Source organism: Mytilus edulis, chromosome 6 (assembly GCF_963676685.1).
Source record: "Mytilus edulis chromosome 6, xbMytEdul2.2, whole genome shotgun sequence".
NCBI classification, from domain to species: Eukaryota; Metazoa; Mollusca; class Bivalvia; order Mytilida; family Mytilidae; genus Mytilus; species Mytilus edulis.
In genome coordinates, this window is record NC_092349.1 from 11,301,959 (window position 1) to 11,317,832 (window position 15,874).

General features: G+C 33.4%; 1 protein-coding gene and 1 long non-coding RNA gene across 3 annotated transcripts in view; one reads left to right on the top strand and one right to left on the bottom strand.

The window, feature by feature from the left end:
- Positions 1 to 475: 475 nt before the first annotated feature.
- The window catches only part of LOC139527130 (uncharacterized), a 46,507-nt gene continuing 31,108 nt past the window's right edge, over positions 476 to 15,874 (bottom strand). The window contains exon 3 of the long non-coding RNA XR_011665277.1: positions 476 to 611. This is a non-coding gene — a long non-coding RNA (uncharacterized lncRNA). The remainder of the gene's footprint in view (positions 612 to 15,874) is intronic.
- Positions 3,994 to 7,837, top strand: LOC139527106 (uncharacterized). Of its 2 annotated transcripts, none has more exons than XM_071322382.1 (2): positions 3,994 to 4,053; positions 6,329 to 7,837. In XM_071322382.1, exons 1-2 carry the CDS (start codon positions 4,045 to 4,047, stop codon positions 7,571 to 7,573), a joined length of 1,254 nt encoding a protein of 417 aa, XP_071178483.1. In that variant the 5' UTR covers positions 3,994 to 4,044; the 3' UTR covers positions 7,574 to 7,837. The 2 variants fall into 2 exon arrangements, with proteins under 2 accessions (XP_071178483.1, XP_071178482.1); XM_071322381.1 differs by lacking the exon at positions 3,994 to 4,053 and adding an exon at positions 4,957 to 5,264.

Below are 15,874 nucleotides of genomic sequence, written 5' to 3' on the forward strand. Positions count from 1 at the left end.
TTTTATATAAGTTTATAGCAAATACACTATCTTTATATTATAAGTTTATAGCAAATACACTATCTTTATAATATAGGTATGTTGTTAGTTCACAGAAACGCGAAAATCACGGAATTTACAAAAAAAAAAGAGAACGGACTTTGGAAATAGTGTCACTTCGGCTAAAAATGATTCCATTTTTGATACCTTTTCTAATAATTCTCCAGACATAAAATCTTGTACAAAAATTCATCCTACAAAAGTTTGACAAGCTCCAAGTTGCCGCGTTTCGCTGGTTGGTTCTAGTAATTGAACATTATACAGCATCATAACTTAGATAAAGAAATAAAACGATAATTCACTTCCTGTTTTCCCTCTTTCTGTATACATTTTTTATTTCATTTAAATATACACATATTAACACAGGTCTTTCTCGATGTTTGCAGTATAATGTATTCATAAAATATCAACCAAATAACAAACAATCTCTTCAATACATAGTTTCTGCAGATACACACTTGGTGGCGTAGATTTTACTATATTTTTCCATGTAAAATAGAAATCATGAAATCCAGATCATTCCACTGATCAATGTGTCGTTGCGACATTATCTTCACTTCTCTACCTAATGGCTATAAAATGAACAAAAACATGAAACTATAAAACGTCATTCGATAACGATTGAACTTTACCCGCATTATATATTATTTTAAAGCAGATGCAAATTTTAAGTATGAAATGTTGTTCAGCATAAAAGTCTGATCTCCAATACTGTTATTCACATCTGTCTGATTTAACGTCATATTTTGATCTTTACATATATATTTAAGCGACCATCACCTTACCTTCAGAAGCTAGAAATAAGTGTGATATTTGGATAAATGATCTTGTTAATAAGACTGATATCTCATTGTGGTACTTTACTTTCTATGGAAAATCCATGTTCCAAGTAAGGAATTATATAACAGATACTTTCCCTCGTTCCATTGATTGAGAAAGTGCGATTTTGTCAGTTTTAACTTGGACTTTTCCTTTTTGTATTTCCCTTTCAGTTTCTTAGGTTTTGTTAATTATATACAATGATCACCTGAAATAAAAAAAAAAGACTACACCTGTTGGTGACCTGCTGTTTTCTTGTTTCTATTGTCGGTTTGTTGTCTCTTTGCCATATTCCCCATTTCCATTCTCAATTTCACATTTACGAAATACACATAGTTTAATGTATTCAGTCTGTACAATGTGTAACGTCAGTTTTCAGTGTAGAATTTTCGGCACGTTTTACTTTTTTTTCTTCTCTTTTATGTACTTTTTATTAGCTCAGCTGGCTCGAAGGACCAAGTGAGCTTTTCTCACCACTTGGCGTCCGTCGTCCGTCGTCGTTAACTTTTTACATTTTGAACTTCTTTTAGAGAACCACTGAATGGAATGAAGCCAAACATGGCATGAATGTTCCTTATGAGGTGTTAATTAAGTGTTGTTACTTTGTAGCCGATCGATCATCCAAAATGGCTGCCAGCGGGGGACTTAGTTTATCATAGGACCCTATGGGAGATATATACAAATGTCTTCTTTTAGAGAACCACTGAATGGAATAAAACCAAACATGGCATGAATGTTCCTTATGAGGTGCTGACCAAGTGTTGTTACTTTGTTGCCGATCCATCATCCAAGATGGCCGCCAGCGGAGGACTTAGTTTAACATTGGACCCCATGGAAAATATTTACAAATGTCTTCTTTCAGAAAATCACTGAATGAATGAAACCAAAAATAGCAATAATGTTCCTTATGAGGTGCTGATCAAGTGTTGTTACTTTGTAGCCGATCCATCATACAAGATGGCTGCCAGCGGGGGACTTAGTTTAACATAGGACCCTATAGGAATATATACAAATGTCTTCTTTAAAGAGAACCACTAAATGGAATGAAACCAAACATGGCATGAATGTTCCTTATGAGGTGCTGACCAAGTGTTGTTACTTTGTAGCCGATCCATCATCCAAGATGGCCGCCAGTGGGGGACTTTTGAATGAAATCAAACATTGCCTGAATGTTCCTTTCCTTATGAGGTTGTGTATTTACTTTAAGCCAAATCTTATATTTGTTTATATGACTTCAAAAACCCAAGTAAAATCAGGTGAGCGATACAGGCTCTTGAAAGCCTCTAGTTAACTTTTTGGTATTTGAAAATATAGAAGGTTGTTAATGTCAATTTAGATACAAACCGAATGAGTTCACATTCAAAATAGAAAATAAAAATTAAACGTGATCATCATGGCTTTTAAAAGTGGTGTGGGGGAGGCACTTACTGGCCTAAATAAAGGGGACGCTCCAGCGATTTCATATAAAAACAACCAAATTTTCCCCTGAAAGGTAAAGGGTTGACCTTTTATTAGCAGTGGTCATGTCTCCGATTAAAATGGTAATTTAGCAAGATAAGTTTCTCACTCTCATGTGTTACGCGAATCTTCTTCTTTGCATAGTTAGTTCGAATACATCAGAGAAAAGTTCAACTATCTAAAAAGAACTATCAATAAAAAAAACCTGACAATGCAGTTTTGGGTTAAACTTTGAAATAGACCAGTATCGACTATGTCCTTGACCAGCAACGTTTCTTAATAGACAACTTTCGAGTTCGTTGAAAATCCGTCAAAAAACTTTGGTTTCAGTGAACATCATTCGTGCGTTTACGTGCGTCGTCCCCTACGTTCCTTTATTTGGCGATAGGTAGACAAAAAGATAATGCTATATTGCACGTAAACACTACTAGATTGGGTACCCACGAAACAAATATTTTTTTCTAGTCTAACCTGCACAATGGCGATCATTAAGACGCTTGATGAACTCTAAACATGCAGGGATACAGGCGTTTCATGCTATCTGGTAAATGACGCCTTTAAGGGGGCATTAATGACGATTTTCACCGTTGACGAATAAACTCGAGTGGTCTTGTATGCACTCTGTATGATGTCATTTACCAATGAGAGAGGATCACCTGCCTCGTTCATCGCAGGTCTTCGTTCTTGTGCCATAGTATGGCACGCCGTTTTTATATTTATTTAAATTTAAGATATCTTATTTATTTAACAAGATATCTTATTAAGTATTAAGATATCTTTAATTTTTATAAGATATCTTATTTAATTTGAAAGTAAATAAGATATCTCTATAAGTTTATAAGATATCTCTATAAGTTAATAAGATATCTCTATAAATTAATAAGATACATACTTTATAAGATATCTTATTAATTAATAGAGATATCTTATAAACTAACAGATATATCTCATTAACTTATGGAGATATCTTATATATTAAATAAGATATCTTTATAACCAATTAAATAAGATATCTTTATAACCAATTAAATCAGATATCTTTATAACCAATTAAATAAGATATCTCTATAAGTTAATAAAATATCTCTAAAAGTTGATAAGATATCTCTATTAGTTTATAAGATATCTATATAAGTTTATAAGATATCTTTATAAGTTTATAAGATATCTACGGAAGCCTGGAGCTGCCTTGTGTTATTGTTTATAACTAAACCATATATGATAATTATCGCGATAATATTTTGTATATTGCAATACGACGCCTTATTTATCGCAATAATTCACTGTATCTAACAACAAGGCACTTTATTTAGCGCAATGATTTGTTAAATTTAACACTAAGAAGACTTAATTATCGCAATATTTGCTATATATATACCACAAGTCGCCTTATTTATGGCAATATTTCGTTATATCTAACAACAAGACGTCTTTGTTATTGCGATGATTTTATTGTGTAAAAACAGTACCACTTATTTAACGCGATTTACAATTTTTTTCGCTTTAAATTTCGGAAGTTAAAGCTAAGTCATCATAATTATGGCGATAGCACATTTCGATTTACATATGTAGCGTGAGCAGCCATTCAACGGCCATTTTCGTTATGATCAACACCCGATCAACTAGACCATTTTCTCCCGTATGAATCATTTGTTTAATAATTCTTCATTTGACTAGAGAAGACTAAGTGGACCTACATTCAAAGGAAGCTACCCCTCATTCTGAACAATGCTTTTGGTAAGTAAATATTTCATGGTATCAACATAATAGCTACTGTTTGTTCTTTTTATACCACCCACTTTAAACGTGGGGGTCATGATATAGTAATCGTTACCCCCGTCCGTCTTTTCGTCCGTTATGGTAGTCATGCAGGAGGTACCAATCTTTTATCTGCAACTCCGAGATCATCCTTGTCCATTGAACAAAACTTAATAAAACTTTCACAAATTCTTTATAATATAATGCCTCTGTGCACCTTTTATTTCATATATTGATTGAAATTTATATTTTTTGGGGTTTGCCATAGCAAAACATGGACTTTGCCATCCCTTATCAACGGGTATTCATTTCTTATTCGCAACTGCAAGATCAACCTAAACCACTGAACCAAACGGACGGACAGACGACAATTATATACCATAATAGGTCCGTCAAAATTTTGACAGGCGTATAAAAAACAGTTCAACTACTTTTACAAGGCGAAAAGGAAAATAGAATCGTGAAGCCATGCAGTAAACAATTTTTATTTTAATCTGAACATTAAATATTATGTTATGTATTTTACATTAGACATATTCATAGAACAACGCCATCTATTATGAGAGTCCGAGAAACTATAATAGTGGACAGTTTTCCTACTTATTTCACGTGTTTCTGAGTCATAGTAAACTCGATGTAGCCTACAATGCATTGTAGTTCATTGAGTCGATTGGTCAGTATTCTAAGGCCATATCAGCCTTCTGTTTTTGGAAGTTACTACATTTTACTATGCAAAATATTTTCACGTCAGAAAATCTAGAGTTCCCGACCTGTTTATAACAGGCATATATGGTTAACCATATCAAATCATATACAATTTTACATGTGTCATCAAAATTTTTTTTGAGTAGTGCTTTCTGATCCAAAGGGAAATAGATTAAATAAATTGTTTGGTTCCGATTCAGCCTGAAAGGAAGAAAGGAAAATAATCAACTTTAGTTTTTACACCTTGCATGCATATCAAAATGAGCAAAAATACAGTTTCTTTACATTTGAACTACTAAGAGCATGAATTATTTGAAATAGATTTGTATTGCTCATGACTTTCCGTTGTTTAATTTAAAATGTTTTAAATTATTACTTTTATGTCAAAAAACCTACCACAGAGGAAGTTAGAAATAAGCAAAAACAAAAAGGCGCGGATGTTATTAGTTATCAAAAGTACCAGGATTATAAGTCTGGTCAACAAGGTAACTGTGATTAAGAAACGGTTGAAAGTACAATCCCAATTTTCCACACAAACCTTTCTTTAATCAACATTAACATCGTGATAGAATTTCAATATGATCTGTTTGGTAGAACAAAATTGACCTTAAGTCATTTGAATTTTTCAACATTCATACACATAATCCAACATTAACCTCAAAATAAGACCTATAAAATTGGCATTGAAGAAAAAAAAATTTATAGAAAGCTCGTACGAGTTCGCTAGCAACCCTTTGCGGGTTTTTAATTTGATAGGTGACTTTTTGTTAAATATTTGTTTGTTTTGAGATTGTGACACAAGTATGACTGCTATACCAATATTGTGACTATTTGACCTATTATGTCTGTTTTGTTCATACATGTACATCGTTTTATATATAATGGAATTTGATACGACTGTCATACAAGTGAGAGGTTTAGCTCTATAAAACCAGGTTCAATCCTACATTTTCTTCATTTGAAAATGCCTGTTCCAAGTCAGGAATATGGCAGTCGTTGTCCATCCGTTTGATGTGTTTTGTCATTTGACTTTGCCATTTGATAAGGGACTTTCCGTCTTGAATTTTCATCGGAGTTCAGTATTTTAGTTCCATTTGATAGGATAACGTCATCAATTTTTATGGCATCAATTGACAATTGATGTTATGATAATGTACACACAAGTGCATACGATGCATGGCAGATTTTAAATTTATGATTTGAGTTTTCTCTCAGTTTCATAAGAATGAAGATAACAATATTTATTTTAAGCTCCACGGCATCAATTGGTGATTTGAAGATCGCAAATACCCGTTTACTGGCTCTGTCAACGCGTTGCCAGTAAAGATAATTTGCGATCATCCAATCGCGAATTGCTGCCGTCGCAGCTTTAAATATAATACAGTTATCTACTGATAAATATCTTTGCATACATTCATTTTGATCCAATCTTTAAAGCTATCTGAACATCTTCCCCAAGTTTATCATACATCGGATAAGACCATTTCAGTGGATCAAATGCAATAAAATAACAGTCTAATATTCTAAGTTGTACACTTTTATGTTTCAGATGGTACTTGCTCTTCTCCTGTTCTGCAAGGCCAGTGCTATTCCATATCCAGACATAGATGCATCATTAGATGAACTAGTTGTATACTATACAAGTTTTTCATTTACAACAAAAGAAGTACTCGGGTTTTTACTAAACATACATCATATAATGCTGAGCGAAAGATCATTTTATAGAATTAAAAAACGTTTGAGATTGCAAAAAAGAGGAGTTGAAAGTGCTATTGCTGATATTGTTACAAAAATTCTACAGTTAAGAAATGCAGGATATACCAATATAGGTTATCGATCTTTATGGAATGTACTTCGCTGCCTAGGCGTAAGAGCTTCACAACTCACGGTTAGACTAGTTTTGAAAGCTATTGACGGAGACGGCGTTTTAATGAGACAAAGACATAGGCTTACAAGAAGACGATACTTAAGTAACGGACCGAGCTTTTGCATCCACGTCGATGGATATGATAAGTTAAAGCCGTTTGGAATATCTGTCCATGGTGGAATCGACGGTTTTTCAAGAAAGATACTTTGGCTGAAAGCTACAAGTTCAAATAAAAATCCCCGTATAGTTGCAGGACATTTTCTTGAGTATTTGAAGACAAGCAAGAGGGTTCCAAGGGTAGTACGCATGGATGCAGGAACTGAAAATGTTATAGTTGAACGTATTCAAATAGCTTTGAGATCATTTCATACTGATAGCATGGCAGGACATAGAAGTGTTTCAATAGGAAGATCAACGGCCAACCAAAAGATCGAAATGCTATGGAGTTTTCTGATGCGAAATTTCACAACATTTTGGAGGAATTTGTTTAAAGATATGGTAGATGAAGGTATACTTAACAATGCCGACCCTGTGCATCTTGAATGCATACGGTTTTGTTTCCTACCACTTATTCAAAGACATTTAGACATGTTTCTACAATCATGGAATTCACACAGAATAAGATCTCAAAGAAATGTTGAATGTCCACATGGTATACCTGACGTTATGTTCTACCAACCTTTTATTTACGATAAATATGACTGCTCTTATGAACTGCCGTGCGACATAGTTGTATTGGATTACTTAACTGATATATACACGGATGCTGTTCTACCTAGAGGCACTAAAGAAGAATTTAGACAATTAATAAATACTCTCACGTTTTTAGATATCGGAGAATTCGATGTCATTGAAACTCCAACACAGGCCAAAGAATTGTTCAACTTATTATCAGGCGTAATATCACAACATTTGTTAAATCGATAGACATTTACAGATTTAACATTTATTATTCATGATAATTATCTGTTATGTCACCATGTTGTCGAATATGTGGACCCGAATATATACGCGCATAAGATGTTTGATCTGTTGATGCAAAGAACATTAGAGTGCATAATGTGTACATACTAATTTTCTTGTTTTTCGTTGATTGTGCTTCTTTTTTTGTCAGAATCGATGTAAATATTGAATGAAAATGTTCTGTTGTATTTAGTATTATATAAAAAGAATAAATGCCTAGACTGTTAACAAGTCTTTCCTATCCCCGAGTCATCATTAAATTGATAACAGTTCGACACATTTAAATATATGCCATATTGGTCTATTCCGTCATGATGTAGCTGAGTATCATTCAGTCATTTTTCATATCTGTTACAAAAACCAAACACTTTTCCATAAAAATGACCATCGAGTTTAACGTGTCATACATTAACAAAATATTAAGTACAATCAAATCTTATTTGGCAATTGCTGTCAACTCAACCAATCCGTTTCATTCGTAATGAACTGGACAGAGTGTAGCTAAATTAAAGAGAAACACAATGTATGATATAGTATGTCTGTCGCTAACGTCACTGAGTATAAAAGAGGGCATGGTTTCACATAAACCACGATATTTGGAAGGTATATAACGTCACAGTACCCAAATTGCACCGAGTACCAAAATTGCACCTACTAGTATTCAACAAAAATACTGTGGAAATCTTACTTGTTTTATTTGAGTCTAAAACCTTGGTATTTTTCGGGGTATTTATATGATTTGATACAATACACGTCATTTAACATTGCTGAACATATACAAAACTAGTAAAAATCACCAGATTTGTTTTTAACCGACCCTCATTGTAAATTAAAGATGTAAGTTATGATATAAGACAGACTTAATTGTATATATGTTTTGTCCATTTATTTCCTGATCGATGGGATCAATGCGTTCAACGTAACATAGTCACCAAACTTTGACTTATTAAGTGAGATACAAATATCTTTATAGCTGCTTTTCATTCGTCTTTAGAAGCTTATGTAAACAGGTAAATGCATGAACAAGTCGAGAAGAAGAGAAACACGTTTGTTTCTTATTACAATGCCGATTGGTTACTGCAGTATTGAAAAACACATCTTTCGAACGTAACAAAAATTAAGAAACCTTCATAGCATCAATTTAAGATATATAATGTTCATTTGTGATTTGAGTGGGTTTTCATTTTTCTAAAGTACGATTTATCCCTCCTTAATTCAACGTCTTTGAATCTATGTTGTTTTATGTCTGTTGGTAGATCAGTGCAAGACCAATTATTCAAATGTTTCCTTATCATCGGAATGGTGAATATTCGTGTCAATTCTTTTATATTACTGCACAATAAAACATACTTTGGTTGTATGTAGTCTAACAAATCTTTAGATTTTGTCATTATCCACTTTCGATTCCAAGGTATCTAGGGCATGTTATTGTAGTTTAATACACAGTAGATATAAGCTGGTATTGAAATAACCTGGCAAATGAAATGCCTAGAGTCATATTACCTAATGTTGCTTTATTGTTAAATAGATTTGTCTGTTTAAGCCGTTTTAACTATTTATGTTTTTTCAACCTGCATATTACGTCTTCAAGCAGCCATCCATAGACTTATCAAAGAAAACATGTCATGTTTTACTAGGGAAACAAGTGTGGACACAGTTCAGAGTGGATAGATTGTTTGAATGTTTACCTATGTTTTCTGAGAAAAAGAGTTCTCTCCTTTATTCAGCATTAAACTGTTCTATGTTCAACTGTAGCAAAGCGACACTCTACATTTGGCCTTTGTTAGTCTTGTATGATTTTTAATTTAGTTTCTTGTGTATAATTTGGAGTTTAGTATGACGTCCATTATCACTACTTGTATACATATTTTTTAAGGGGACAGCTGAAGGACGCCTACAGGTGTGGGAGTTTCTCGCTACATTGAAGACCAATTGATGGCCTTCGGCTGGTGTCTGCTCTATGGTCGGGTTGTTAACGCTTTGACACATTCCCCATTCCTTTCTCAATTTTACCTGTACCAAACACTAAAATGTATTAGTGTGTTTTTGTTTCTAAGTTATACTGTTAAAGACTGTCACGTAGGAGAAATTGTATTTGCTTATACAGGAAATGAATGAATTATGACCGGAGCGGGCCCCCACTTAGGCATTCAATTGGCTCCCATTCATGAAAAATTCTGGATCTGCCACTGAGTTTGTCAAATTTTGTTCTAAAAAAAAATACATTTACATAGTAATGGACTAAGCTTAAAGCAACGCACTTTACTAATACATTTACAGAAAGAACTCATGATCAATACAGTGATATACTAAGTACTGAAAATACACGACATTCATGTACATTAGTTCTTCCTATTTAAACCACAACTATGATTTAGGTAGCACTCCACCGTTCGGTGTGTAGATTCGCATTTTGGTAACTTTTTCAAATATAAGAGGTAGTGTTCAATAAGATTCTTTTATGGATAGCTGATGATAAGATGATTAAAAAGGCCTTCATAGTGAGCATCAAGAGTATTTAATGTATGAAATATGGCTGTTTTCTGTATGAAAGTCTGTCTTTGCATATCAAAACCAGGCAATGGTTTGTCAATTATTGTTATATTTTTACAACTTTTTGTTGCACGAACTTTGTGATTAATTTTGCGACAAAAATGGGGCGAGAGACACCCATTTTTTATTTGATCATTGGGTAGATTATTGTCAAATAGTTTCTGAAAAGGTATCACTCAGAGGCATTAAACTTCTAGTTTGATTCAAATTTTGGGGGAATATGTGATATTTTCACCCTTCTTTTTGCAATTTAATACGCAAATTAATGCAAAATGTTCCCATGGATACACAAAACAGGAATTATATTTCACTCTTTTAACTTTCGAAAATAAAATCTATGAAAGATACATTTGAACGTGTATAACACAAACAGTTAGGTTAATGTATTTGAAAAATAGGAATAGAGGATGATGAAACATTTTGTGGTTCAATTTTAATTAATGTTTTTCTAACTGTACAGCGCTACCTTGACATAAATGTAAAACTACGTGCATCAGAAGTCCAGCAAAAGACATGCAATTATCATATTATATGTTCGTACTATGGATAAACATTCGATTCACAGCAAGTAATTGTTCAATAGGAAAAATACTGGCCAGCCCAACCGTACTAGTTAATGGGACTTGTTATGTTGACCTGTGCCACGGTCCTTCTGCAAGAAAACCTTTCGGAGTATCAAGTTAAAAATAAAGATCAGTGTTGCTTAATTTTAGTGGGTTTAAATCACAGCACATCATGATCATGATCGCTGCCATATCGTATAGACTTGATAGCAAATGATAAACATATGAAAAGCAATAACTTTCCTTTGCATACCTTTAAAAGTCAATCCTTGTCACTAAATAATTGAAAACATACATTTACTATTACGTTTACCCTCCTCGTTTACCCTTATACGATTTCAAAGTTGTAACACTTCGTTGTTTTGGTCCCCCTTGAGAGTTTGTGTCATTGGCAATCACACCACATGTTCTACTTTTATTTTGTTATATGTAGACATTATCAAATAACCACATACATCATATACGGAATGCATCTTGCAACCCAAGAAACCAAATACAGAGTGAGACTGTGCCTAAAAAAAAACCATATACACCCTATACAGACCGTATTTAACACCACATTCACCATATACAGACTTCATCTAATAACCAAAGACACCATATACAGACTGTATCTAACAAAAACAGACACCATATAAAACAACTTCTATTTTGTTATACGTTGACAGTATCTCACCTACCACAGACAACATGTAAAGACTGCATATAATAACCAAAGACACCATATAAAGACTACATCTACCTACCACAGAAACCATATAAAGACAACATCTACCTACCACAGACACCATATAAAGACTACATCTACCTACCACAGATACCATATAAAGACTACGTATAATAACCAAAGACACCATATAAAGACTACATCTACCTACCACAGATACCATATAAAGACTACATCTACCTACCACAGATACCATATAAAGACAACATCTACCTACCACAGATACCATATAAAGACTACGTATAATAACCAAAGACACCATATAAAGACTACATCTACCTACCACAGATACCATATAAAGACTACATCTACCTACCACAGATACCATATAAAGACAACATCTACCTACCACAGATACCATATAAAGACTACGTATAATAACCAAAGACACCATATAAAGACTACATCTACCTACCACAGATACCATATAAAGACTACATCTACCTACCACAGATACCATATAAAGACAACATCTACCTACCACAGATACCATATAAAGACTACGTATAATCACCAAAGACACCATATAAAGACTACATCTACCTACCACAGATACCATATAAAGACTACATCTACCTACCACAGACACCATATAAAGACAACATCTACCTACCACAGATACCATATAAAGACTACGTATAATAACCAAAGACACCATATAAAGACTACATATACCTACCACAGATACCATATGAAAACTACATCTACCTACCACAGATACCATATAAAAACTACATCTACCTACCACAGATGATACCATATAAAGACTACATTTAACAACCACAGACACCAAATATACACAGACTTCTAACTACCACAGATACCAAATAAAAACTTTATCTACATCCCACAGACACCATATAAAGACTACATCTACCTACCACAGATACCATATAAAGACTACATTTAACAACCACAGACACCAAATATACACAGACTTCTAACTACCACATTTACCATATAAAAACTTTATCTACATACCACAGATACAATATATATATATATATATATATATATATAACTCGTCTAAACATCAACCCAACAATGTTAGATCTGTAAATTTGCTTTCGCAAATTTTTGGTTCTTCCCTCGCCGGGATTCGAACCCATGCTATATATATATATATATGTCGTGTACATGTTATTATTTTGTACAGGTTATTACTTGTACAAAATTTTCATACAAGTAATTACTTGTATGATGCCATCATACAGGTTATTACTTGTATAACTATAATTGTACAAGTAATAACCTGTACAAATTTTGTGGAGAAAAAGATAATAACTTGTACAAATCATTATTTTACATTGGCCTATTTGAAGTTAACAACAAATTGTTTCCCTTTTAACATATAATTCATTACTTTGCCTAAAGGTATAAACTCTCAATATGTGAGTACATTTAATATATCAAGTATATGAGCAAAACTGTTCATTTAAGTAGTCAAAACTAAAGTGCAGAGATGGAAAACAGTATAGAAAAGAAATTTAATGATGAAATAATTAAATTGTGTGATGACAATAATAAATCTTCTAATAATTCATTATTTACACGTGAAAGATACAGAGAGACTATTGGGAATGTAAAGAAAGCAAAATTAAGTTCCAAAAAGACTGCTCTTCAAAGATATTTCTTAAGGCAATATGATATTTTGAGTGTAGCAGGCATTGAAAAACTCATTCGCAAAGGCGACATTTTTTTTTTACTATTGTACAGTAGATGAACTTTATCCATTAATTAGAACTGCACATTCTGGAATTGGCCATGGAGGCATCCACAAGACATACAGGTTGCACTTTGTAAATACAGCTGTCTCAAAACACGCCTCTTTTGGGGAGTAATTGAATATTCATAGAAAATTCATTTTGTTTACATACTGGTTCCCAGTTATGCTCTCTGTGTTCCATATCGCAGAGACAGAACTTGGGAATGTTACCAGTAAATAAACACGTGCATATTGTTTACATTGAAATCTGTGGTAACCTTTCATTCGAGGTAGGGGTAGTTAAGAAAATTAGTGTAAGTTTAAACTCTGAGAAGATCAGGGCATATAAACGTTGAAAATATGCCGCACAGCCCTATATTTTGACCTTTGAAAAAAATTGTGGTGCATATGAACTTTCAATTCTAGGATAAGATTTTTTTTCAAAACTTCATAGTAAAAGTGGTACAGTTATAGCCGTAAAAGGAGTTCCTATGGGAAATTGCATTGTCAATATTTACAGAAATGCAACCTACAAGGAGTTAATAAAACAATTTGCCAATATCAGCAGAGAAATTATCAGAATTTTCATTCAGATGTGTGAACAGTGTATTTTGAGGAAAAGTCGTACTGCAACCACAAAATTAGTTGTTCGTCCTATCACTTCTACAGACTTTAATTCCCGTTGTCAAGTAGACCATGTTGACTATCAGTCATTTCCAGATGGAGAATACAAGTGGATCATGCACTACCAGGACTACTTTTTTCTACTTATGGGATCTCCACATATACTGCAAAGTGATAATGGAAGGGAATTTACGGCTAATGTAATTACAGAACTTAAACATGTTAAATTCATTTGGCCAGAGCTGAAATAAATGAATGAAGGGTACCAATTTATTTTTGCTTTTAACGACCATGTCACTTTGCACCAGAAGTCCGTATTTACGTGGAATCTAGCTGTTTAGCTAAATTTGCATAAGATGTCACATGAGCTTATGTCATTACTTTGCGTCCTTCGTTCATCTGTAAACTTCTAACATTTCAAAAATAATACTGATAAACACTTGAAAATAAGAACAGAGAAACAAACACAATATAAATTTCAAAAAATACGAAAGATAATGAGTTGTACAAGTTATTATCTTTTTCTCCACAAAATTTGTACAGGTTATTACTTGTACAATTATATTTATACAAGTAATAACCTGTATGATGGCATCATACAAGTAATTACTTGTATGAAAATTTTGTACAAGTAATAACCTGTACAAAATAATAAAATGTACACGACATATATATATATATATACAGACTGTATCTAACTTCCACAGATACAATATATAGAATACATCTAACAACAACAGATACATATAAAGACTACATTTAACAACCACATACACCATATATTAGTATATACAGACTTTATCTACATAGAATCATATTCAAAACAGTGTGGTCCTGGCCATTGATTGGCGACCTAAATTATCCCATTGACTGGGACAGATTAGGTGAACGTTTGTCGGTAACAATCACTGCTCACTATGTACTTTTTAAAGACACTGAATATGTGGGGTCACCAAAGGTTCTCAATACCTAAATAAAGCAATTCGAAAAACTAATCCGGAATAATACGATGTGTTGATTTATATCAATAATATAAATTAAAACATAAAGGTTATTCCTGAATAATTTTTCGAATTATTTTATTATTAAAGGCGTTAAGAACCTTAAGTTTGGTGACCCCACAGTTTAAATTCAATAATAAGTAAGAAGTGAGCAATTGTCGTTACAGACAAACGTTCACCTAATCTGTGACAGTCAATGGGACAATTTAGGTCGTCAATCAATGGCCAGGACCACACTGTTTTGAATATGATTCTACCACAGACACCATATAAAAATTAAATCTAACCACAGACACCATATCTATACAGACTTTATCTTAATACCACAGACCCCATAGTAAACCTTAATCTAACAATCACAGACACCATATATAGACTACATCTAACAACAACAGATATGTAAAGACTTAATCTAACAACCACAGATGTCATATATATATATATACAGACTTTAACTAAATATCACAGATAGCATTATATATGTATATGAAGACTACATCTTACAACCACAAATAACACGCATATATATAGACTACATCTAACAACCACAGACAACATCTTGTAACCACAGACACCATATATACAGACTGTATTTAACAGTCAGAGACACCATACATACAGACTGCATAAATGTGTTAGTAGAATATCCGGATGGTATAGGCAAACATGTACTTCTAGCGTCCCCAATAGACTTTTATCTTGATTGTGAGCGAAGGGTGTCACCAAAGGTCACCTCTCATAATCCCCTTAAAACCCGTGTGCATTCATCATTCGGAACCACATACTTTTATTCTTGAATTCTTGATATTTTATTTGTTCTTTAGTTCTCTTCGCTGCAAGCAGTTCTGGGGAGACAAATGTCTTCCGCCTCTTCCTTTTTAGCTCACCTGGCCCAAAGGGCCAAGTGAGCTTTTCTTATCATTTGGCGTCGTCTGTCGTCGGAAAACGTTTACAAAAATCTTCTCCTCTGAAACTACTAGGCCAAATTTAACCAAACTAGGTCACAATCATCATTAGGGTATCTTGTTTAAAAAATGTGTCCGATGACCCGGCCAAACAACCAAGATGGCCGCCATGGATAAAAATAGAACA

Coding starts and splice junctions, on each gene's coding strand:
- LOC139527106 (XM_071322381.1), top strand. CDS start 5,160: ATGTCAAAAAACCTACCACAGAGGAAGTTAGAAATAAGCAAAAACAAA. Junction 5,265..6,328: donor TTATAAGTCTGGTCAACAAG/GTAACTGTGATT, acceptor TTTATGTTTCAG/ATGGTACTTGCTCTTCTCCT.